The sequence below is a fragment of the Neolamprologus multifasciatus genome, chromosome 10 (assembly GCF_963576455.1).
Source record: "Neolamprologus multifasciatus chromosome 10, fNeoMul1.2, whole genome shotgun sequence".
Lineage (NCBI taxonomy): Eukaryota > Metazoa > Chordata > Actinopteri > Cichliformes > Cichlidae > Neolamprologus > Neolamprologus multifasciatus.
The window spans coordinates 12,634,435-12,659,460 of record NC_140448.1 but is presented as its reverse complement, the minus strand read 5'-3'; the positions used below and the strand labels follow the sequence as shown (position 1 = coordinate 12,659,460).

The window sequence follows — 25,026 nt, the reverse complement described above, 5'->3', positions numbered from 1 at the left end:
GCTGGATATTTAAATGTTTTTTAATTAATCAGTGATGACAACATAGGCCGACAAAGAGCTCAGGCCCTTAAAAAAGTGTCTGTGGGAATGACGTGTCTTCTGTGCACTATAACAAACACCGCAAGACATGTCACAGAGTTTAAACCGAATCATTCAAGCACAGTGGCACTGGCGGCGTTGAGCTCTACTTTGAAATGTAAAACCAAGAGTCAAGCACGACACACAGCAGCTTTTCATCCTTGGGTAGACACAACAGACATTAGATAGTAAGGTAGTTGCGTCTACTCTAGTTTTGCTTAGATGCCCAGATGGCAAAACAAGTGATAGTAAAAGATGCGGATGGGAGCTTTTAGTGGAAATATGAGTGAGTCATACGGGCTGCCTATGTGTTTGTGCGTGTTTGTTTGAGCCATGTCTAGTCCTCATGGCTTGTTGTAGCTCTCCTGTCTGACTGGAGGAAGACGAGCAGACAGCCGGCTCTAATCTGCAACATGTTTCTGCAGACAGTTTGGACTGTTTGTTTGTAAGATCACGGTGACTCACCACAGCCAGACGAAGCAGTCATCTGACCCCTGATGAGTAAAGCACCTGCAGAGCCAGCTCAAACCTTCTGCTATATATCCAAAGCACATCTCACATAAAATCTGTGGTTACTATTGTTGTGTTTGTTGCTCTCATTCTCGAACTTTTTTTTTTTTTTTTAAAGGCTGAGGCATAAATCAATAGCAGCTTTCTTGATGGATTGCTCTGTGTTTAGTTCTGAAGAAACAATTACTCTGTACAACGGTTTGGTCACATGGGCTTATAACTGGGACAGAAGGGTTTCTATGGAAAGCACTGTTCTCATTGTAGTACAACTGTAGTAGCAGTATTCCCAGCGCTCCCATTCATGCCCTGCCACTCTGTCTCTGCGCTTCAGGACCTTCATGAGTCGGATAACTCTGCCAGTCCAGCCGACATGGACCATATGAGCAGGAATAAAGTGGAGCATGGGCGACAAACGCACCAGATCTTACAGGTGAGGCATTTCTTCCTGCGGTGCCACTGACTATTTATAGCAGACACAAGTTGGATGTTAAGTTAAATTGTAACTCATTTTACTAGCAGCATCTGTTGTAAGTCAGCTTTATTCAGCATTACTGAGAGGTTTACGCGTTTAAAAGCAGGAGCATAGCAGTAATATCAGCTTCACATCCATTAGTGCAAGCTTTCAGAGCAAGCGTATCTGGTTTTACAGCACAAGACTATAAGTGTAGTAATGTAAGTGTGCTTTTGCTCTAACTTTTCTGACTTTCTTTCTACAACTCTTTATTTTTTAACAAATACGTCTGACTTTGCCAAATAAAATCAGTCATTATCCCATTAAAATGATCCCAGTGTCTCCCAGCTGCAGACAGACATCTGGGTTGTGCACGGATTTATTTCCAGCATCACAAAATGTAGCTGGCTATTGAACTAATGCCATGTACAACACATGTGAATTTGTCCATCTGTAAATCTTATTCATGGGAGGAAAAAAAAGCCACATTACTGGGTGAGGCCTGTAGTACAATCTAACTCAGGCTTAATTACATGCTATATGTTATATTGTGACACGCTGTTTACTTCATGCATACAGATCCAAATATTACCCACAACTATTGTCTTAAACAGATCCTTATGCTGTGTAAAAATAACTCTGATGATGTTTTATTGTTTTAACAGAGCACTCCGCTCGACTTGATTGAAACAGGCAAATCCCTCAAAGTCCAGGCAGAGCGCCCCCACCTGGTCAGCCTTGGAAGTGGACGCCTGAGCACAGCCATCACTTTACTACCACTGCTGGAAGGTCACAACCCTTGTGTGTGTGTGTGTGTGTGTGTGTGTGTGTGTGTGGTTTTGAGAATATATCTGTTTGGTTGACAGTTAGGGTCTCAACTGGAGAATTATAATCACAAGTGGAGTCTACTGTATTTTACAGACACTTCCTTAAGTGGAATTGCTAAACGTGAGGCAATTGTTCTTTAATAAGTAAGCAGCACAGAATGTCAAGACTAATGAAGTGACAGTGACTGATGACACACTAACTTCTGAGCGTGTTGTTGTTACTTGTACTGAGGCACACTTACAAATGCTGCCTGTGATTTTCTTGCACCATTTGTCTCTGTCTTCCCCCGAGCCTTAACGTATCACAGGGAGAGAAAGGAGAGGCTGTGGCACCCCAGAGAAAAGAGGGGATTTGTGTGTATGTGTGTGTGCTCAATTTCCTCTGTGCTAAAATATCAATATAGTATGTGTTTGTGTCAGGCTATATTTACTGTACCTACAGACAAAATGTAACTGATAACCTAAGAACAACACACCAGGGTCAGCAGATGGGTGTATTAATTTCCACTGATGAGATCCCTGTTATCTGTCAGGCTACACACACCTCCTGAGACCTACACCTGTTATTTAACATGAGTTCATAAGCTGGTTCCATTTGTGACTCAACTCACATCATCACTGGCTTTGAACTGCAGGTCTAAGAATGTTTTACTAATGTATTTCGAACCACACGACTCTCCAAAATTATTGACAGATGTTTTTCTTTCTCGTTGCAGGGAAAACCACGCTGGGCAGTGAGGGGACAGATATCCCCCTGCAGGGCCCCGGCATCGCAGCTAAGCATTGCTACATTGAAAACCAGGCAGGCAACATCACCTTGTACCCATGTGGAAACCAGTGCTCAGCAGATGGCGTTCGCCTCACCAAACCTTATCGGCTTACTCAAGGTAGCACCGTCACAGGCTTAAGTAACTAAAATAACTGCTCTTTAATCTGTTTACCAGTTTTACCAAAATACAAAATATAAACCTGATGGTGACAGATTGAGTAGTGCAAACAGTTGCTTTTGCAGAGCCGCAATAGAAAATAATAAAATGTTGAGTATCTGAATGTCTAAATTAAGGCTACGTTGATAAAAACACTGCCAGGCGTCATGATGACAAAACAATTCCAAGCCCTCCCGGTAACATGCATAGTTGCTATATAAAAAAAAGACATTACAGTCCCACCCCCCTCAGTCCCCTCTCTATAAGATCCAAGCCAGCAGCTACACCAAAATGTCATTTGAAGCCGGTATGTGTGGAGGCAGCAGCTGCTGAACAAGAATACTTCAGGCTTTGCTTCATTCAAAGGACAACTGAAAAAGACGAGTACTCGTAAATGGAGGAAATGGCTTTGTTTATACATCATAAGGAACAATGATGCGGGTGTATGGACTCTAAAGGATCAGCTACATGTTAAACTTCGTGTGGAATATCAGTACAAAACTTCAGGAGTATCAGGGATTCTTGAAAGACTCCAGAAATGCAAACTACTGATGAGCAGCTGATTCCACTTACCGGTTAATTACATGTAAGTTGAACTAGTCAGCTCATGTTAGTTAACAAGTCAAAACTTTGTTTAGGAGGTTCAAACTCGGCATTTCATCATCAAAAAAGAAGGAAATCCTTATTTTACCACCTCGTCTGTTTATGGTGGTTTGCAATCACACCTCACTCACACCTTCCAGCGCACCGATTACTGACAAAGGAAAGCATGAATTGGTCTGCATACTGTACGACACATGCAGTGGTCTGTAAAAAGTATAAAGTTGTAAGATCTAAATTCAATTATAATGTTTGGAAAAAATACATAGATTAACAACAGTCCATTTTTATTGCTGTAGATTTATTGTGATATGAATGATGTTGACTCTTCTATGTGGACAGCAAATAAAGTTTTGTATGTCCATGGCCGCCTCTCCTGGCAGGGTGCATGCTGTGCTTCGGTCAGTCGGCCTTTTTCCGTTTCAACCATCCCGAAGAGGCTCAGAGGATGAAGAGCATGCTACCAGAGGGGACCCGCGGGCTGAGCGCCACAAAAACTCCATCTGGTAAAGATCCCATTTGAATGATTATTAAATGCAAACACCATTCCAACATTTCCTGTGATCCTAATATAAGGGTTGCACAGTTTGCTCAGCAGCTATTCTGGGCAGAGCAAATGCTTTGGGCACACAAACCACTTTGGAGTCATAATTTCCTGCTGTAAAAGTCAATCAGTTCCTGTTAATGTTGAATAGGTGCCTTACGATTTGACACTGTTTAGTTTAAAGTGATTAAGAGGCCGGATGTCTGGGTAGAATGACATTCAGACATCAAACTTTAGGTGGTTGCCTTTTTAAAATACCCACAGATCAAGGCTTAGATCCTTGTTAGTGAGATTTTAAGCAGTAAACAAAATCTGACTGAGATACTTGTTGCAAAAGTGAAAAAGTCAAACATTTTCAGCCCTGCTAGTCTTGAAGTTTGACTGAAATATTATTATCTTTGACAGGATGCAGAAATAGCTTGTTCAGAGCTAATTATCTGTGCCCTACATTGTGATCTACTCCACTTAAATCTGTGATTCTCGCTCAGTGTGTGACCTCGTTGCACAAAAAGATTGCTGTAATCTTTTCTTGCTTCTAATATGTCAGCTTTTACACTTACATTTGTGTTATGTTATACTACTCTGGCCCACCGCCTACTGTAACTGCTGCCCTGTGCGCTAGGTGATATTTAGAATCTATTCTCCTCTGACCTTACTGCTCTGGCTGTCAGTGCCTGAACAGTAAGAGCCGCCACACCCTGCCCACTGTGTTCACTCTTTCCTGACCAAACCCTGATTTCATCTGTTCTGAATGAGGTACATGGCTGTCGATGTATATTTAGCTGCTTTGGATTCCTTTAGGATTGCAGCACAGCTAAGGAGCATCCCAACCACTGGTTCATACAGGAACCTATGGGCTCCAAGACATTTATCACTATTTAGCCACTATGTATGAATGTGCGTGTGCAACAACATGCGCAGGTGGGGTGTGTTTTTCCTTGTGTGGACTGACCCTCTGTGTCCTGCAGCCGTCCTGAGGCATGGTGGAGGTCAAAAGGACAAAAATGTCACACTGAGTGTTTATGTGTTTGCTCAACTGTCTTCTCCCTTTATTCAGGAGGAATGCTCATGCACAAGTGTTTCTGTCTTCCTCCTGCAGACCCCCATAAGGCTCTGAATGGGAACCATGACTCCAAAATTAACAGTATGGCAAAAACCTTGCAGGACTCTTTGGTGCTCAAGACTTCATCATCACTGGGGATTGGTAAACATCCCGTCCCAGACATGCTCAATGGAACTAGCAACTCCAAAATAGATGTCTCAATTTATGAGAACAGCAGCAGCTTCCTGGGCCATAACCTTGACAGCAAAACACCTGCCCGGTTACGTCATACCAATCACACCCCTGTCCCGCATCCACGGCCCTCACTCTCTGTGGCTGCAAGTGGTACCAGTGGAAGTCAAAAGGCCCAGGAGAGTCCAAAGCCTCTGAGGAACGCAAGGGTAGAGGCAACATCATGCCCCACACAACATATCAGGGGGTCAGGACAGAGCACAGAAAACTTAAGCCAAAGCCACAAACCATCATCCATCAAGTTTTACCCAAAGACTCCGTCAAGCCCTCAATTAAGGGGTTCCACCCTACAGAAGAGATCCCAGAGCCCCTTGCGAGAGCAGGTTCAGTCTCTTTCCCATGTAGACATATCTCAAAGGGTCATTACTCCAGACTCGTCTGGGTCCACCGCCCTGAGGGTGCCCGGCAGAGGGACCTCAGGATCGCAGGGTTTGGCTCTGCCCCTTGCCTCACAGGGCTTTACTGCTAACCCCATCCTAGAGAGCCCCCAGGGCAACCGCAAACTCACGACTCCTTCAAAAGCAGAAGTCATGCGGGCACTGTATGCCCAGAGTCCATCACCACTCCCTGGGCTGGAGAAGGAGCAGGGAAGCAGGCAGTTAAGGCCTGCACCAGGAAATGCCATGGTCTCAAGCTTAGGCTCTGCATCTGGCTTGTCTCCTATCGCTAGCCCTCATAGCGTAAGAAAGACTTCTTGTCCGACTGCCAAGGGATCATCCGGCAAGGACCCAAATCTTCCAAAACCATACACTCGGGAACGTAAAAACAGCATCTCTGAGATCAGCGACAATGAGGACGAGCTGCTTGAATACCATCGCTGGCAGAGAGAGGAGAGGCTGCGTGAGCAGGAAATGGAGAAACTGGTAAGTGAACATCACTACTGGTTTGGAGTTGTGGAAACAAGTATAAGTGCAGTGTTCAATCTCTTTTTAGCGATGTTTGAATCTTGTTTGATTGTAGAAAGGAAACAAACGTATTTGGTTTATTTTCCACACTATGAACAGAGATCTTTAGCTTCATACACAGCAATAAAAACAACACAGGACTATGAATGAAGACTAAGACTACAGGGATAACAAAGTGTATGACTATAAAGGGCATAAACACAGTTAAGCAGAAGAGGCACTGCTGGCATAGCAGACTCCATGTCTGCTTTCATGTCTTCTCTAAATCCTGTTGCATACTTCCAGCAGCTCATCTCCTCTGAGCATTACTGGAATGGTCAGCCCATGTGGCCCGAGTGACACGGAGTGAACATTCTTCCAGAAGTGTTGGGGTCCAGAGCGGAGGGTCGGGCTGGTTATTTACCAAGAGAATGAGCTGCTTTTACTTTCAAAGCTATCTGTGCTCGACTCAAGGTTCTTTCCTATTTGTACCCACACTCGATCACAGATCGTATACTTGTAATCCATCTTCAGTCTACTCCTCACACACACCTCCCCCTACCCAACCCCCTTACATCAGCCCCACCTCATCCTGCCGGCTTAGTGACAGCTGAAGCGACCACCGCAGCGGCTGGTCGCTGCCTGGCCTTCATGTCCGCACTCTATTTACGGACCCAAAGGGTTTCTGGTAACAAATAAAATAGTTACTACTTGAGCGACTCTAGAATTGTGTTGAGTCACCTGCAGTGTCATGTATAGACAATGTTGCCTACTACCCAAAGAGTTAAAGAACAGATATTTCTTGAACTAAGCGTGTGCTGATTAGTTTTTTTTTCCCCTTGTGATCTATATTTGAATTTATTTCTTTATAAGCCTGTCTTGTCTGGCAGCTCTTGGAATCAAAATCGAGATCTGAATTCACTATTGTGTCAAATATATTTGCTTTTCCAAAATGAGCACTATATACTCTCTTTAGGCTCCTCTTGTTCATTTCTGTTATTTTTCTTAAGTGCAAGTGTAATATGGCAATGCTGGGCTTGACAGGCATGAAGAAAGAGTAAGAAAAGGGCAGAGAAAGCAGGTGAAAAGACAGAAATAAGAGGACTTTACATAAGTGGAAAATCTATATCTATGTGTATATATATTTGAATTTAATTCCAGCATTTGACTTTAGTTTTTCACAAGCTAAAAGCAGTACAATTTGCTGTTTTGTCAAACACCTTCCTATGCAGAAACTTTACTGAGTAATAGCACACATATAGAAATCATATGTTCTGACTCGACCAACCACTTTGTGACAATTTTAATAGGCAACTGTAATATTAACTAATTATTGTAAAGTCAGATAATAATTATGTAGAGGTTTGGCTCATTAGCTTATTTGCATGAAGGCCAGTGTGGGATAAAAAGTGAGCCGGACTCTGATCAGAGGTTAAAAAGATTTTTTTGGCTTAATTTGGCAGAAAGGCTGGAAAAGTGCCTTAAGTGTAAACCTGGGTCCTACTAAGAATGAAAAGTTAAATTATGAGCTTTAGCAGTTTCTAGTACGTTTTTTTTTCTTTTTACATTAATTTTTTTGGGGGCTTTGATCTGCGTTGCCATGTGGTGTTTAGCAATCTCGCTTCAAAGCAAGTCCTGGGCTCAGACCTGCCTGTTATTTTTCTCTCGTTTCCCCCAGTATCTGTAACTACATGGGTTTTGTCCATGTGCCCTGGTTTATTGTCTGTTAGGTAAATTTATGACTTGTTTAAGCAAGAATGGTTGTCTGTCTTTGTGTGTCAGCCCTGTGATAATCCAGCTCCCTCCCAGTGTCAGCTGGTGATTCTCTCCTGCCCTCTCGTTTTTACCACACAGTCTTGGTTCTTTAGTAGAATGGCGCTAACAAACCCCACTGGCATGTAGAGAAACATTTTCAGGGCCTATAATAGGTTCTTGTTTTTTAGTATCATAATCTTCTATTAAACCCTCAAACACACAAATTGCAGACCTGCTGGGACAGACAAAAGGAGGATATCCTCTCAGTAAAATACATTCCTATATTTGGCAAGCCACACTCTTGGCACAGTTGGCACAGATGCAGAACCCACCTATAGTTATAATATTGCCTGCACTTTAAAACCCCATTCTGCAGGTTATCTCTCAGGAAAAGCAAAGGGCATTGTCAGAGAGGAAGTAATGCAATAGAGAATTTAATTTTAGCACCGCTTCCACTGAGAAGTGGCCACAGGGTATTTTTGAGAGAGAGCTGGAGTTAATTGAGAAAGTTTCCTTTATAAGACATGAAATTCATGCATTTGCTTCGTTGGTTATAGTAACAACTCATACAGTCACGTGGAACAGAAAAGTACACACTCATTTAATATGAAATCCATCGTTCTACGGTGAGGAAGATTATTCACCAGTGTAAAAACATTCAAGACACTTGCCAATTCTCCCAGGAGTGGAGATCATTGCAAAAATTACCTCACGGACAAATATTGGATAAAATATTATAAAATATTACAATTATCAAAAAACAACCATTAAGCATGGCTTCTGACAGTGGCCCTCATTTACTAATATGTGTGTGGAAATGTGGTTATAAAGTGCATATGCTAAATTTTCTTCGGGTTTATGAAATGTGGGCACTGCACACTGCTGCACTCCCCATTTTTTCTTTATAATGAAACGCATTTACCTTTAGGTGAAGCAGTCACCGTGGTGAGGTGGAGAAACTGGTCGCTTGTGTCCAAAGAAGAAGTTAATGAAAATCTAGATTCTCCAGCATCTGGAGATCTGAAAATCTAAGATATTTATGTAAATACATATTTTTCAGAATAACTGTGCTCCATGAGACAACATCTCAGAGGTATTAAAATAATTTGTATTGTGCCTACTGATGCAAATAAGGGTGAAACTAAGTAAGAATTAATGTTGAATATTCAACTTAAAACCTGCTTTACTATGCTCACTTGTATTAAAAATGTAATAACATATAGCTTTAAATAATTAGCATTACAATCTATTAAACCATTTTATGGTTTACGTTGACTTTATATCTATATATTTAGCCCCTTTTCCTAATCTAAAATGTCATTTCATAGTTTTCATAGTACTGCTTTTTTTCCTCAGACAGTCTGAGGAGTAAATCTTGCAACAACAGAGCTGGTGGTTGTATTTGTGGTTTTTTTATGTAGCAGACAAAAGCAGAGTACAGGAAGAAGCACATTGGGTACAATTGTACCTCGTATTGCCAGACTCCTCGCTGGAATGATGATTACATATTCCACATCATTTTAGTATTAAAGCAAACATGCTATTGTCTGCTGTAATGAGAGACAACACTGGGCCACAAGTTCAAACCATGTGAGATGATGCAGTAGGCAAAAAAATAAGTTTGTAAAAAAGTGCAACATCTACCGCAATACATTTATCCAGCACACACAGATCTTGCATTTTTGGGATTTCTTAGTTACAGCAGACTGTGTTTTCATAAACAACTCAAGCAGCTCAGACAGGTTTGACCAAGAAGCCCCCTCCTGAGAGACAGTCTACATCAGCTTCAGCCCCGCTGCTATCGGGTTACCGTTGTCCCATGCCAGCGGCAGAGGGACAGCTGCCTAAATGGGACAATGTCACTCAAGGACACGAATCTATACAGTGATCTCTAATATCAGCCGTGCTTACATTTTGCATCTCTTCTAAAGGAGCGACAGAGACTGGAGACCATCCTGAATTTGTGTGCAGAGTATAATCATGAGGATGGCTCTGTGGAGCTGGTGAAGAGTGGTCTGCTGGGTGCTGGTAGAGGACTTTGTTCGGACTTGGGAGGTGGGATGGCTCTCCTGGAAGACGGCCGAAACCAGAGGGTGAGAGAGAACGACGAGGAAATCCAGAGAGAGGAGTCTAGCAGCACAGAGAGCACGCACCAAGAGGTAAAATACACATCCTAGTGTTAAATGATGTGGCTGATTTGAATTGTGTTATTTTTATTAATATGTAAATCTGCACTCAGTGTGAAGAGCTGTTAGCCGGACAGCAGGAGATTTACCTGGAGGAGGAGAGGAACAGGATCCTGGCCAGGGTTGATGATTTGAAACACAGAGTCAGTGAGCTGGAGCAGCAGCTACAAGAGACCAAACATGAGGTCAGCAGGCACACATGTACACTGACGTTTATAACCATTAATGAAATATTTCACCTTTTAGCTTGCGTGCTCTTAGATCAACTCACCAATGCAGCAAGAGGAGCAGAAGCTCTTTATAGTATTTGTTGACTTGCAGACTCTGACTCCATATTTGTCTGTAGGTGGAGATGGAGCAAGCCCTGCTGCAGGCAGAGCGGCGGGCAGAGCAGGAGCAGGTGGAGGCTGAAAATGAAATAATCTCTCAGCTACAGCTCAAACTCAACCAGCTGGACAAGGCCACCCAGAAAGAAAAGGACAAGGTGGGCGTAAATCCAGTAGGCGTTTATTTTACATGTACAAACTGCACGTGAATAACATGTTCTTGAACCTCCGCGTCTGAACACGTGAATCTCACTCATTCATCATGAATATGCAAATATTCTAGATACACTAAAATCTACATATAGACAATCTTGTCAGCTGACTTGCACTGCTTATGTCGAAAACACAAGAGACACATGCACACATCTGTTTAAAAAACATAGAGTAAAAGAACAACTTGAAGTCTTGCCAAATGTGATCAAAAGTGCTTATGAGATATGCAGAAGCTCTTTTAATTATATTTAATACTTACATTTTACCAAATGCGCTAAACATCTTAAATGCATAACACCTCTGCTTGGTCTAACCTCTGGTTCCTCTAAATCTTCTCTAACTTGCCTTGATTACCAGTTAGCCTCCAAGCCTAACTGCATGAATTTGAGTTACCCGTGATTTTATTTTTCTCCTTGGTGTTGTACGTGTCTGAATGCGGGCATAACTGTGTGCACGTATGTGTGTGTGTATTTCTGTGTATTTTTAGGGGAGGGCTAATGTGTCGGCTGAGCGGAAGGCCCTGGAAAAGCAGAGGAATGAGTACAATGAGCTGAAGAGGCAGTTTGATAAGTGCCCCTTGTCTCTAAGGGAACAGTTACAGGAGCAGCTCAGCAGGGTCAGTGTTCTCACGCAGCCCACAGGCTGGCAATAGTGAGTTATAATATACAGAATACTGCAATACTGCACAGAAGCGACACTGACTCTGTCTTGAAGCACTCAGAACTACTCATAAGTCTGTGCATTTCCTCGTTTTCTCTTGTGCTTCATTAAATAAACCAGGTTTATCATGTTAATGTTACCTGTAATCGTCAGTGCACAAAAGGAATCTCATTCAGCAGGTTTTAGTCTGCTGCTTATTCGCTGCCATTCCCTCATTCTGGATGCTTGACAATGTCAGTCTCAATTAGTCATAAATATTAATATTATTAACAGCTTTGCTCTAAAATGTGCTTGCCTTCTAGTAGAAAATGAGTTCGAAAACCTTGAGTAATTTTCACTCAAACCCAATTTAATTTCAACTCCAGTGTGTCGCCTTGCCTGTGCCACTTTTGTTAATGAATTCAATGAAAAGACTAAAAAAAAAAAGCAGGTTGTTATACTAAAAAGAAGACCCCCCAACTTTGCTACACATGCTAGTCAGCTAACGAGTTGTAAGTTGTTTAAACTGTTCACTTACGTCTGAGACGTTATGCTGGGAGCCCTCAGTAGCCCAGGCAACCTTTACTGAGCCAGCAGCCCCTTCTATTGGACAGCAACAATATTTAGTTGCTATCCTGCAAGAAAAGAAGGCTGCTAGTGCTAACGTTGCTAACTTTAGCCTTAATTTAGCTAACCAATATGGCATTGTGTGTGGATATGTGCAAAGTTATGTGTGGAAGTATCACCAGGATTTAAAATACAGTCAGGTTTTTGAAGAATGTGGTTTAATAGTCCATAAAAACTATGCTACATGTTTTCTCCTGTATGGTCAGCTAGAAAATGACTTTCCAGGAACATCGACAGAAAGAACCATTACTTACACAAAAGTAGGCCTTATTAAGTACAGTATTAAATAAGCAAATAGAAAAGGTTAAAGGGGCAAAGACCGTTTCTGTGCTATGTTTTTTTTTTTAGCAAGTGGTGGTCAGTGAATATTTTCAGCTGCTGATTGATTTGCAGCAGTTTATTCCTTAAACTGTATTTAACAGATGCACCTAATCTACAGGTAACACTGATTCCTTTATAAATTCCTGTTTCTGAAGCCTCTGCTTAGGAGTTTTAGGTGGTCCTATCTTAGATTTTTGAAAGCAGGCGTAAAGGAGGTAGCTCGCTGTGAAACAAAAACACACTGCATGCTGATACATTAGAGAATTGTTTGCCACAAAGTAGCTCGCCTAACGCATACATTATCCTTTCTGAATCTAATTGGGGCTGTGTTGTTGTATTTTGTATTTACCTAGTGATTGGGACCATAAACACTTAAGTGACATGATTACTGAGGTTATGGATCATGTGAGCGATAGATATACTTTACATGAAGTTAGTTTGTTTTTGCAGTTAGAGAAGTCACCTCCTGCTGGTTTTTGGAAATATTGCAGGTTTAGACCAGAAGCTACATTCATCTTTTACATGCACTGGATTGCTGCCAGATAATGCATTGGCAAATAAACAAACATGTTGAAAATAAAAAGAAATGTGTCACTCAAGGGAGTAACATGTGCCAGGTTGTGAATACATAGTTATTTTTTTGGTCTTTTCATTGTCATTTTATTAACAAAAAAACTACATAGGATATGACCAGCCTCACCCTTTAATAGCTACATTTCACAGATTTCAATAAGTTCTCTGTTTGTGCACAGAAAGCTGAAGCTCTGGAGTCTGGGACCAAGCAGTTTGAGGAGCTGGAGTTCTGCCAGCTGGAGGAGGAGAGCCGTCTAGAGGAGAAGAAGGAAGCTCAGAGCTCACAACTGCTCCATGAGCGAGCCGAGTATCACTGCAGCGTGGCCAGGAGGAAGGTGGGGATACATGGCAGAAAACATGCACAGTTTTTGTGTAGAAGCTGACCTCCAGAAGAAGAAACTGGTTGTGTTGATTTGCAGGAAAAGATGGCTGCTCTGGAAGCTCAGGTAAAGCAGCTGGGGTTACAGGCATCTCAAGACTGTGAAAGCCTGGCAAAGGACAGGACAGTGACTTTGCATCTGTTACAAAAGGTTAGCCTGTCACTGTTCAATAACCTACTCTAAAGTGCATTGCGTACACATCATATGGGGATTCAAACATGCAATTATAACTTGCTACGCAACACCTGAATATCCATGTTGGTTCTGGCTTTCAGGAACAAGACATGCTGTGCACCCTGGAGAAGAAGTACCACACACTGACAGGAGGGAGAAACTTTCCAAAGCCCGGTGGCAGCAGCAGTATGAAAGAGGTGAGCAGGTACATGCGAAGCATCACGTCACAACCACCAGTGGTGTCTGAGCTGGAGGAAAATTACTGCAAAAGTGGAACTTTTTTTTACTCAGGTCAACTTTTTAAACAGGAATTGCTTCACATCAGCGAGCCCGACCTTATTTATGTGGATGGTTCTCCTCATAGTCCCTGTCCCTCCTCTGCCTCCTTCTCCTCCTCATCCTCTCACATCCCCTCCCCCGAGCTATATCCTGTCAGGCTACAAGAGGTAAATCTCGAGAGAGCCTAACAGATCCTAACTCTTGTGTTTCTGCAATTTAAAAAAAAATGGGCATGACAGTGTGTGGTAGCGTTTACTGACAAACAGCAGCGAGCTTGCAGTGTGTTTGTCAGTAGGTCAACTTTCTGCCTTTCTCTACATCTGCCCTGTGATTGTTTGAGGCTTGCAAGATGAGCTTTGGCGGTTAAACTGTATGAATGTTAGACATTCATTTCACAGACAGTGGGGTAGTGGAGTGTGTTGAAACATCGTCGGGTTTGCTTTGTGAGTCTTTTGAATTAAGCGAGTGCCGCTCCTTCAGCCTTCTTCTGCTGTGGCTGTCGATGCAGGAGTACCTCAGGATGTCTGATGTCTATAGGATGTATGGAAATGCTTCTCTGCAGCCTCACTCTTCCTCTCCTGCTGCTCTCCACTGCCTCTCCCTCACTGTAACTCCAGCTTTGCCAACTGAGGTAGATCCCTTTTCTGCTCTTTGCCATACTCTGATATGTTTCTCCGATATGTCATAGTACTAAAACCAAGCAAAGTATACTAACATTACCTCCAGATGTCTTTTCTCACCTTCTGCTCTCTGCTCATGTTCCGATTTGTTTTGTGTCTATGTCATGCTTCTATGTCTGTGTAAAGGAGTACATCACAGTCAGTCAGTTAAGTCAGATCTTTGGGATGCAGCGAGTCGATCCCTCCTCTTCCTCCTCCTCTATGCCAGCATTTCAACTCGCCTCCTCTGAATCCACCCTCTCATGCCACACAACTGCACGTGGTCCTTCCTCCTTTCTCTCTGCACAGGTTTGTTCATTTGCAGCCATCCACCGAATTGCTGTGATCTTCGTTTCTGTCCTAGCTTGATATTATCACAAGGACTAGCCGGTAGTCTTTTCTACCTGCCTGATGCTTCTGTTAATGATGCTGTTGCTCTGCTGCTCCCTTTTTCCTTTGCCTGAACGCTTTACATCACCGCAGAGCCAACCTGAGCTGAGCAGGAATGCATTGCCTCCTCTTAATCTTGAGCGCTGGTACCAGGAAATCATGGCAGCTGGAGAGCCTCAGCTATGCCCTCCACCACTGCCTGCAAAGTCTTTTGCCACACGCAGACACGGGCAGGTAAATTCACTTAAGCTCTCCGGGCACCTTTTAGAGTCTTGCTAAAGGGCACTAAAGCAATATAGATGTCATTAGTTACGCCACTGTTCATATATTTAAGACTAGAAAGCCCTCTAGTGGGGAAAAGGGTTAAGGTAACAATCAATGCTTTCAGACAACATATGAGCTAAATTAGGATGGGACAGAACAAAACATTTATATACTTAATTTAATGAGTCACAACACAAAACACAAAGTACACCATGAAAATCAACATCTTGTTCAACTGCAGGTCACAAAATGCTATACTGAAATCAAAACATTCTACATTTATGAACTTATTGAGTAAGCGGTTTTTCCTTTCTCAGCTGTCAAAGTCCAAATCAGAAGGTGAAGTCGGACAGGTTTCATCAAACAGAAGCACCACGTTGTTGCCACACTCCAGTGGTGCTACACAGGAGAAAAATGCTTCCACAAAGGTCAGTTTCACACAGCTGAACTGTAATCAGTAAACTGTAAAGTCTACTCCACCTGATGCTTTTGATGTGTTTCTTAGGGGTTGCACTTAGCGCTGAGAGAGATGTCAAACCCACTGGAGATGGACTCCAGGAGGCAGTTGGCTTTGCCGAGCAGAGGTAACAGAGTCCATCAGTCCATGCATAGTCTCAGCTTGTGTGTCCACTGTCATGATAAAGACTACAAGGTGTGCACTGCAATTCTGAGCTACAAAACGCCCCGTAGCCACGTTTACTGTATTCCGGGATGCAGCAAGGTACTAGAGATGTGCAAAGGTTGCAAAGCAATTAACCATGAAGGTGTAAAAACTCCCTTATTGTTTTATGCCCATAAATTGTTTGTACGCGCCTTAATGTGCTAACTGATAACCTAGAATTACACCTTCTCATACAGGTATTTTAATTTTTCTCTAAATAAAACAAACAATTAGAGAAAACTGACAAAGGCCATAATGTTTAAATTGCTTCAGAACAGCTCTTCACAAACCAGTAGGTGATGTCACAGTGGCTATGTCCATCTTTGACTACAGTTTATCGTGGGGCTGTGTTTTTCTGTGTCCTTGCTGTCTGGATGCGATTTTCATCTAAAAGTAGCAATGACCTGTCACCAGCAGTAGAGGGTGGTGTAAGTCTGTCACACGTTACTCTGTGTCCTCTCTGCCTGCACAGATACATCTCCCACAGTCCATCACGCCATCTTGCATCACCAGCTGCCACCCAGTGGCAACCAGGCGTATGACACCCTGAGTCTGGAAAGCTCAGACAGCATGGAGACCAGCGTCTCCACCGGCAACTCCGCCTGTACCCCAGAAAGGTGAGAGGCTGGCTCTGTTTCCATGGGAACACTCAAGTCTGCCCTGTCTCTCAGGAGAGGGGTCACTGCCGCTTTGTTCCCGTGACAACATGTTTTCTTACACGCCTGCTCACGTGTCTCCTAGGTACACTGACTGTTGCTATACCAGCCAGCTCTAGTTTCCAGTTATTTTGTGAAGTTAAGTTTACTGATGTTAATGACTGTGTCTCGCTCTCCTGCTGTTTCCAGTGTTTGTTTCCACGCACGTCTGTTTGCTTTTTGTTTTTTGTCATCAAATGCTCCTTTATTCTGTGTCTTGTAGCGCCTGTGGCTTAGAGGCCCAGAGGATAGAAGAGATGGAAAAGATGCTGAAGGAAGCGCAGCAGGAGAAAGCCAGACTGATTGAGAACAGAGTGAGTTCCCAACTTTTAGTTCTGGCATAAAAAAAGGCTCCATTTTTAACATGGCTGAACATCGGAATCCTCTTTATTTCAAAAGCTGGAACAAACAGTCACATCCATTAATCATAGGTAATATTGGTTTAAATAATCAGCTGTTTTTGCCATTTTTAAAAACTAAAAATCCTTAAATCAGATATGCGGGAGTTATTATACTTTTTACATTTTTATATTGTTTATGTATTTTTTGTTTCCAGATAATTTTTTTTCAATTCAGTTGTACTGTTTTTACTCTCTAACAGTCTAGTTCATTTTTTTTATTAAACAAGATTGTTAGTTTTCCCATACACCCAGTTTTTTTTTAGTTTAGTTGTCTTTATAGCTCCAGTAATCTTGCTTACACTGTTGCTCAAAAACAAAAACAAAAAAATCAGTGTCTGTGTCTGTCTTCTTAGCTGCTGGAAATTACATCAGTTTAAAAAAAAATGTTATTATGTTCAATTTCCACGTAAACAAAATGATTAATTGATAAGAAAATAATTGGCAGCTGATGAAATTAATGACAACAGTATCCGTATTTACAGCCCTTGTTTCAGCTGACAGACCTGAAGCAATCACCTCCTCTCTGGCATAATAAACACTGCTCAAGTGAAGTGTATTTATGCTATTTTTAGCTATGAGCATGTAATCTATCTGCAGTATGAAAGTAACAGTAATTAGTGTTTGTGACAACTATTGAAACGCGACTTTACAGTCAGGGAAACATAATAATTCCTGGTTATAGCTGGAGTCAGTCCAGTGCTGTATGGATAAAATGACTACATTTATATGGAGATTTTTCTAGTCCTGTTTACACTACAAGCCATGTTCCTTTTGCCTATTACACACAAACACAATATATCAGGAGAAATTTTTCTCTGGAGTCACTTCCTACCAGCTGAAGGCTGGAGGAGGCGGATAGTAAACCGCAGCCTTTGCGATCAGTCATTAAAGCCATACCAATATTCTGAATATCACAATATAATCCTGAATAATCAAAACGACGTTGATGCAAAATAATTACACAGTCAGCTCTGACACATTGTATCAAAAAAAGAATTGCATCTTACACTAAATTAAAATAGTTTTTTAAAAAAAGTACAGTTCTTATGATATCACCGATCACAGATTTTGTAAAATAAATAAATGACTGCAATCGCCAAGTATTCCAGTTCCACTGAGAGTCAACACATTCCAACTTTGAGCTATTGCAAAACCTCTCGTGTGGCTCTCGCTCAGCAGATAAAAACCTGCCTGTACAAAGTGATCAAAGTGATCAAAGTGATCGGTGAACTTCAGATGTGGTGAAATGAAGTTGTAATTATTGTGTTTACCTTTGTATTATTTCCTCATGTGGAAACAAAGTAGACCCATATGTAAGTTTCTGAAAGCTGCAAAGGATCATTTTACATCAGCAAAGCTTACTTTTCCATACACAGACTTAAGGGATATATTTTACAAAACCCTGGATTGGGACTTGAATTCTCACGAGCATCTTCTGACAGTCATTTTCTTTGTATTGCAATATTTGCCTACCATTAACATATTCTCCCCGTCTCCCTATTCCCCATTATTTTTTCTTCTCTTCTCTCCATCTGCGTCTCTTTCTCCTGCCCCGACGCTCCCAGGAGAGGGAGGTGCAGGCTCGGCGGCAGATGTTAGAGGAGGAGCGGAGGAGGCGAGAGGAGGCCGAGAGGAGGCTTCAGGACGAGACGGCCCACAGGCAGAGGCTGGTGGAGGAGGAGGTGAAGATGAGAGAGAAGCAGTTCTCCCAGGTCAGTGGAACAGAAGGAGGAGACGGGCGGCGGGAAGAAAAGAGAGGAGAGGAGACGAGAGGGGAGGAGAGGAGGGGTTAGGAGACTTGGGGGAGAGGATGAGAGACGAGACACTAAAGAGAGGCTGGGTATATATGAAGATCAAAGATTGTCAAGGAAGGGAGAGACAGGGGAAACAATGGAGGGGAGGGTGGAGAGAGAGAGTGTGGAAGAACAGAGGGAAAGTTATTATTGGAGGTGGTGTGAGAATGATATACACATAATTCAAGCTTTAATCCCGGCTGATTATCAGTGTTTATCAGCGTCCATTACAGCAGACTTGATGAGAAACACATCAAGATCAGGCTGTTGTGAGCTGCAGGCTTTGATCTAGCTCCTGTAATGACTATTTTTAAAAGAAAAACCGATTAAAAGCCAAACTACAAACAGTTATCACCCGGCCTGCCTATCAGCATCATATTTGCATGCATAAAACAGCTGTTTCAGCAAAGAAAAGAAAAAAAGCTCTGATAAACAGACTGTACACTACTTCCTCAGTGCAAAATGTTACTGTCAGACAATGGTAGCATCCATCCAGTGGGCGATTTAGCAGCTAAGCAGCCAGATATTTCTTTAGCAGTTGGTAGACGGCTAAAAAAGAAGTAAGTAGTGGATTTGCCAGGCGGACGATCATGGTGCCAAATGAATGCTAATGTTGTCTTGAGTCTTCTGGATGTGCAAAGAGCCAACTATGTGTCTGAACACATTTAAGTTTGATTTATTTATAAAACCCAATATCACAAATTTCCACACACAAATCTTCACTTGGAATTAAACAAGTTCCCTTCCAAAGACCTTTAATGATAACAGTATTTACTATCACACTGTATTGTTTTAGGATTGTGGTTATAAAAATCAGATAAGCTGCAGTTTTAATTCACAAAGACGTTTAGTTTGATCTGAATTCAGGAACAACAAAAATGTAGTATAGCCTCGCTCTTAATATTGATTAGTAAGCAAATTACCAGTAAGCACGTGTATTCAAAAAGCAGGATCTTGTTTCCTCACAGCTTTGACAGAAAATCTTCCAGTTATCTCATGAAGTCTTGGGTCATAGAAATTCTCTGATTATTTCCAGAATTTTAAAAAGCAGCACTGACGCAGTGTCTGGGTTTTCTTTACAGGCCCGTCCAATGACGCGCTACCTGCCGAACCGCAAGGAGGAGTTTGACCTGCGTGCCCATGTGGAGTCATGCGGCCACAACATAGACACCTGCCCCTTTGTCATCCTCACTGAAAAAATGTGCAAGGGCCACTTGGTGAAGATGGGCGGCAAAATCAAATCCTGGAAGAAACGCTGGTTCGTTTTTGACCGTCTCAAGAGGAACTTCTGTTATTACGTGGGTGAGGACTGAACGAGGAGAGGTTTTCCCTCAAACAATGGTTAATTTTATTGTATTTAATTATTGAATAACATCACAAGAAAGCCGAGCCTCAGTTATTTAAGTCTTTTGCGAGAGAGGTCTGCGAACAGAGCACATGTATTCAAGATAAAGAGTCAGACGAAACCATCATCGCTCTCTAGATATGATTTTAAAAATCACAGAAATGTTTGAAAACTAATATCTCTTTGTGTTGCAGTATATTATAGCATTAAAGTACACCGATATTTCCAGCTCAGAGTTGGCAAAGTGGACTTTTGAAGCTCATCTGCCCTGTGATCTAGTGCCCCATTAAACGTGAATTCAGCTATCCAATTTATAATGAAGCTTTTCTTCAAGTGCGCTCGCTCAGTTTCACACACGCAGTGAACGCAGACGCCCTCAAGGTACTTTTAAAGATAAAAAACTGCTCAGAGAAAAGAAAACACTGAAAAAAAGTGCACAAAGGGGAGGTATAGTTAAAGACTATTTTAAAACTTACAAGCTCTTTGTTAGAGGAGAAATAAAAAGAGACACACCAAGACATTGCATCACATAAAAAAGTGACTGACAGAGATAGAAAACACAGCTTTCAGTATGGCATCAAACTCATGAAACCATTAAAAAATATATAACGGCTGTACTGGCATGATAATGGTACAATGATACAGTCCAGTCACTGCGTACCCTCTTAAGCTTTATACTTTCTGATTAAATTCCTGCCCTTAAAGATGATTTCTGGTCATGCAATGATAGATTTTTTTGTTCACTCATACTGTCTTCCAGTTGTCTTGCTGTGCATATAAGATGGAAAACAGACACAGAGACACGTGAGGCAGTCCTCACTGATATGCACTGTTACAATTAACATGTTTATTTATGAGTTTTTTTAAGCTTCTTTTTGCAACTAGCAGGATGTTTTAAAAGAGGTTTTAGAGGTTTTAAAACGGCATGGAGTCACTCCTGAGTGTAGCACAGCACCATTATTCATCACTTTGTTTTTTATAAAACATTTTTGTTGACTCCAGTTTTTCAGTTTCTTTTAAAATTGCAGACACAGCCTGCTTGTAGGATCTGTCCAATCAAATCGCACTTTGTCTTTCAAAGTCCACTTCAGTATCTTCACATGGCACTTCAACAGCAACTAAAGTGAAAAACTTTCATCCACCCTTTCTTCTTGCTCCCGCTGAGCTCAGTTAAACACTACTCAGTGCTTTCATCACCAACAAAACTTCACAGCATGAAGGACTAACAGGATGACTCTATGTCTCTGCAGAAGGATCACATTGTGTCAAGTTAGCCTCTAGCCTCATTCACGGAAAAAACTTTCAGCATTTAGTGATCAAACTACCCCTCTGTTCCTTATTTGGTAGAAAGGTTCCTTACTGTACACATCAGACCCTGACCTGATTTATCCATTTCACCCCACAGCAGTGCAGAGGCTCCTCTGAGAAGCACACATGAGTGTAAAAGTGTCCCAAACACTTCTGTGTTGATTCACCTGCAAGTGAATGCTAATTAAAGCCGCTCCTAAGTGGAGTTCTTCGCCTCGTTCCTGTGCGTTGAAACCGAAGCCAGTTTGTAATTGGCGTCTATCAGACTGCCCTCTGAATTCGAATTGAGAACAGTTCGTTTTCTGAATAATTCACAAGCGTTTTTGAGCCATTATTTTACAGTCAAGTTCAAAATAGAACCCGAGTGTGTTTTCATTACCCCCGTTCTCTTTGCTCCTCTCGCTCTCCCCACTCACTTGCCTAGCCTTTTCACCCCCTCACTCCTGACGAAGATGATGGTGATGACGGTGATGAAATAAGATGCAATACTTTCTCTGGATGTGTTTTTCTTGGGGAGGAGGCTAGCTCCTGGCTTGTTCGTGACTAATAAAACGAAACTCACATTTCAAAAACATTTATCTCATTACTAAGCAGATTTGACTTTATGGAAAAGGAAAAGCAAGAAGAAGTGCCGGACGCATTTCAAAAGACCGCTTTTAATTGTTGGTGGATGTTTGGTTCTCAGTTGGGCATTCCAGTTTGCATGAAAGAGACTGAATGAAATAGACCACTGTTTATTTGAACAAGACTGGAATCCAGAAACTCTTTTAGCAGATTTTATTTGAAGAACTCCTTCACACTCAACGGCGAATAGTTTAGCCCCAAACTAGAAAAAACCATCAACGTGCCAACTGTGTCTGATGAGCTTCATATGCAGGTTTCACTTAGTGATTTTAAAACGCTTAAAGCCATCCTGTGGGTACAGAACACAAATCCAAAGGACTGGACAGAAGGTCTGACCTGCTTCAAGGGAAATGTTGAACAGAAGGATCAAATGTAGTATTCAAAAGAGACTTTCCTTTTAAGATTTATAAAAAATTCTTAACCTCGCCAGGAGGGAAAAAAAAAAGGAAAACACAGAGACAATCCAGAAAGTACAACTGAAGAAAACAAGTCAAATTAATAGGATGGTAAAGACTTCAGGCATAGCTTGAAATAGACTCCCACTTTTAATTAACTTTTACTCTGATACGGCGCTGCTCATACCTATTCATGGATTATGTGTTGCTGGGAAAAAAACATTAAACACCTTTTTCCTCATTTTTGCCTGATTTCTCCATCTAGATTTAAGTTATAGGACTAAGATAAGAGAAAAGGGCATAATTTCTGTGTAAGGTGATCCAATGCAACAAACAAACCCCACACTTTAAAAAATATCTGGCTTTTACTAATAAATTGCTTTGAGCCTTTGAATTAGGTTCTATTAAGTCAAGTGATTGTTAAAAAGAAAGATGGAAAAATGTACCAAAAACTTCTTAATAACAAAAAGGAGAATCATGCACATAAAACCTAAGGACTCAAGGAATCAACATGTACATCTACACTGTGAATTTCCCATACTTTTGTATTTATGGTGTATTATGGTTTTATGTAATTTTATAAAATCAGCAAGAGCTACAAACTCTCAGTTTCGGGCTCCATTCTGAAACTATGTTAAACTTAAATATAAATTACCAACAGATTAATTTCTGAGTTTTAGAGTGAAGACAGTCTTAAAGTCACACTAGTGTATTTTTATTTTTTTTTTACAGTTCAGTCTTAGCTTGAATGAGTTGCTATATCATTTAGCTTTTATGCTCCCTGATCCTTCAGCCATCCGCGTTTCTGCTGGGACTCACAGTGTACTCACCTCAGTTATTTATTTTATTTATATTTAGTCTTTCCTATATTAGGATTGAATGGCTAAAACATGAAAAATAGACCACATATTAAAATGTGAAATGTATTTTCAGTCACTGAATGTCTGCTCTCGTCTTCAGGTGAGAATAAACACAATTGGTCCATTCATATTATCACCGATGTATCCTTGGCTGATTCTGCCGTAAGGCGCTTGGGCTGGCAGAGGTCTTGCATCAGTACAAGATGTAATGTAATGTCTTTTAATATATTTATTTTCCTTTTCTCTCTCTCAGACAAGCATGAGACCAAGCTGAAAGGGCTCATTTACTTTCAGGCGATTGAAGAGGTTTATTACGATCACCTACGCAGCGCCACTAAGGTAAACACTCCTTTGTCCATTACTTACAATTCAGAATTTCATTGACTACTCTTAATATTTTGCATGCATGATAATCAAGTATAAATTCATGAAAGGACTGGGTGGATTTGTGTGTGATGCGCTAAACTCCAAAACAACACTTTATACGGCGTGTTTTTTAAAATCTCAGCCATCATTTTTAAGTACAGATTTTAAATTAGATACATTACTTTACATTATGTTACGTTATTTTAACAAGCAATACTGCCTTTAAAAAAGAGACTGCAACTTAAGTATAAAGCAACATTTCTGTATAACTTTGATTTTTTTGTGAGCAGAATTAAACTGTGACAAATATCTGCCTTTTGAAAATTTCAGGGGAATCTAAAGGTTCAGATAAGACTGGAATATTTTTGTCATTCTGTCATTATTTCAACTTCTCCCACAAAAAGTTCACCATGCTCAGGTTATTTTTCTTTTAGTTTACTTTTTGTTTGAATCAGACTACAGCCAGAGTTTGGTTTAACTGTTTTAACTCACTTTTATATTTTGTGTTGTTCTGAAAAACGTCTGGAAAAAGCAACAGGTGCAGCTTTCAGTTTTTGCTCGATAAAACCCCCCTCCTCTTTGATTTCACAGAGCCCCACTCCATCTTTGACCTTCTGCGTGAAAACTCACGACCGGCTTTACTATATGGTGGCCCCGTCCCCTGAGGCCATGAGGATCTGGATGGATGTCATAGTAACGGGTGCAGAGGGCTATACGCAGTTCATGAGCTGAGGGACCACTGGGTGAGTGATCTGGTTGATGTCGGAAAGCGAGCGAGCACCCAGACACCTGCGAGCCAACCTGAGCTGCTCCCTGCCGCAGCCGGGACTGGAATCAAACAGCTTGACAGCATGCAACGGATGGACTTGAGCAGATGCCTTTGAGCAGATGAGGGCTCACTCATGACAAGGGTGCATTTCAGTGATTATGAGAGTTGTATTTATCTTTCACCTAGCTGTGTGAGTAGAAGAAAAAAAACACTTTGAGTAGCCTGCCAGTAGATTCACGAGGGACTTCTCAGCAACATCAATCACATTCGAGTACCAAATGTACTGTTAATATTTACAATACCATACTTTATTCTTACTTTATATAAGCTCAACCTGTTTACACCTTTGAAGCTGATCTATGCATGCAGTTTTATCACTCTAACCTTTTTGATACATTTGTACTTTTTCCCTTTGTTAACTTTTCTCATATTACAAAATAGCCTCTCAGTATTAAAAAACAACAACTATACAGTAAAAACAACTTACAAGCAGCTACTCTGAAATATGAATATATTATTGAGACGCATATTATTTGGTGCCAAATACTTGTAATGCTGTGCAAGATTTGTTCTTTTTTTTGTTACACAAGTGTTAATACCACTTTATGTATTGTTCCAAGAGCTTCTCATTTAGGCTAATAACACAGCTTTAATATGTCTGTATTTTACATAAATACCCTATGTCAAGTTAAATTCTAATAATATGATTTTAATAAGAATCATAAATTATATAACAGGATTGTAAAACTACGTGTAATAAACAAAACTATATGATGTATCTTTTGTTGCTTTTTGCCTCATAAAGCACTACGCTGCTGACAAATTGCCTAAACTGGATGCATTCAGTTAACACTTCTTCCTTAATTAGCTTGTCTCCCACACAAGTTAATTACCAGCTTTCTATAAATA

General features: G+C 41.2%; 1 protein-coding gene and 1 long non-coding RNA gene across 11 annotated transcripts in view; one reads left to right on the top strand and one right to left on the bottom strand.

The window, feature by feature from the left end:
* Nucleotides 1–650: 650 nt before the first annotated feature.
* LOC146509735 (uncharacterized) overlaps nucleotides 651–25,026 on the bottom strand; it is a 33,257-nt gene continuing 8,881 nt past the window's right edge. The window contains exons 2-5 of one of the 3 annotated variants that reach the window (XR_014876548.1): nucleotides 13,139–18,493; nucleotides 10,327–10,462; nucleotides 10,145–10,219; nucleotides 651–9,999 (exon numbers count right to left, since the gene is read on the bottom strand). This is a non-coding gene — a long non-coding RNA (uncharacterized LOC146509735). Of the gene's footprint in view, nucleotides 10,000–10,144; nucleotides 10,220–10,326; nucleotides 10,463–11,771; nucleotides 12,936–13,138; nucleotides 18,494–25,026 lie in introns of those variants that run through there. The other 2 variants (XR_014876547.1, XR_014876549.1) reach the window with 2 other exon arrangements.
* Nucleotides 890–24,126, top strand: phldb1a (pleckstrin homology-like domain, family B, member 1a). 8 transcript variants are annotated; one of them, XM_085175513.1, is made up of 24 exons: nucleotides 890–1,018; nucleotides 1,705–1,828; nucleotides 2,583–2,753; nucleotides 3,776–3,898; nucleotides 5,036–6,093; nucleotides 9,801–10,028; nucleotides 10,109–10,240; nucleotides 10,402–10,539; nucleotides 11,082–11,210; nucleotides 12,934–13,089; nucleotides 13,174–13,284; nucleotides 13,410–13,505; nucleotides 13,617–13,754; nucleotides 14,096–14,218; nucleotides 14,394–14,555; nucleotides 14,730–14,870; nucleotides 15,218–15,328; nucleotides 15,406–15,484; nucleotides 16,034–16,178; nucleotides 16,480–16,570; nucleotides 18,223–18,369; nucleotides 19,533–19,752; nucleotides 23,236–23,321; nucleotides 23,940–24,126. In XM_085175513.1, the coding sequence occupies exons 1-24, from the start codon at nucleotides 890–892 to the stop codon at nucleotides 24,078–24,080; spliced, it is 4,179 nt and encodes a 1,392-aa protein (XP_085031639.1). In that variant the 3' UTR covers nucleotides 24,081–24,126. The 8 variants fall into 8 exon arrangements, with proteins under 8 accessions (XP_085031639.1, XP_085031642.1, XP_085031638.1 ...); XM_085175516.1 differs by lacking the exon at nucleotides 13,617–13,754 and having other exon boundaries at nucleotides 926–1,018; XM_085175512.1 differs by having other exon boundaries at nucleotides 926–1,018; nucleotides 13,410–13,754.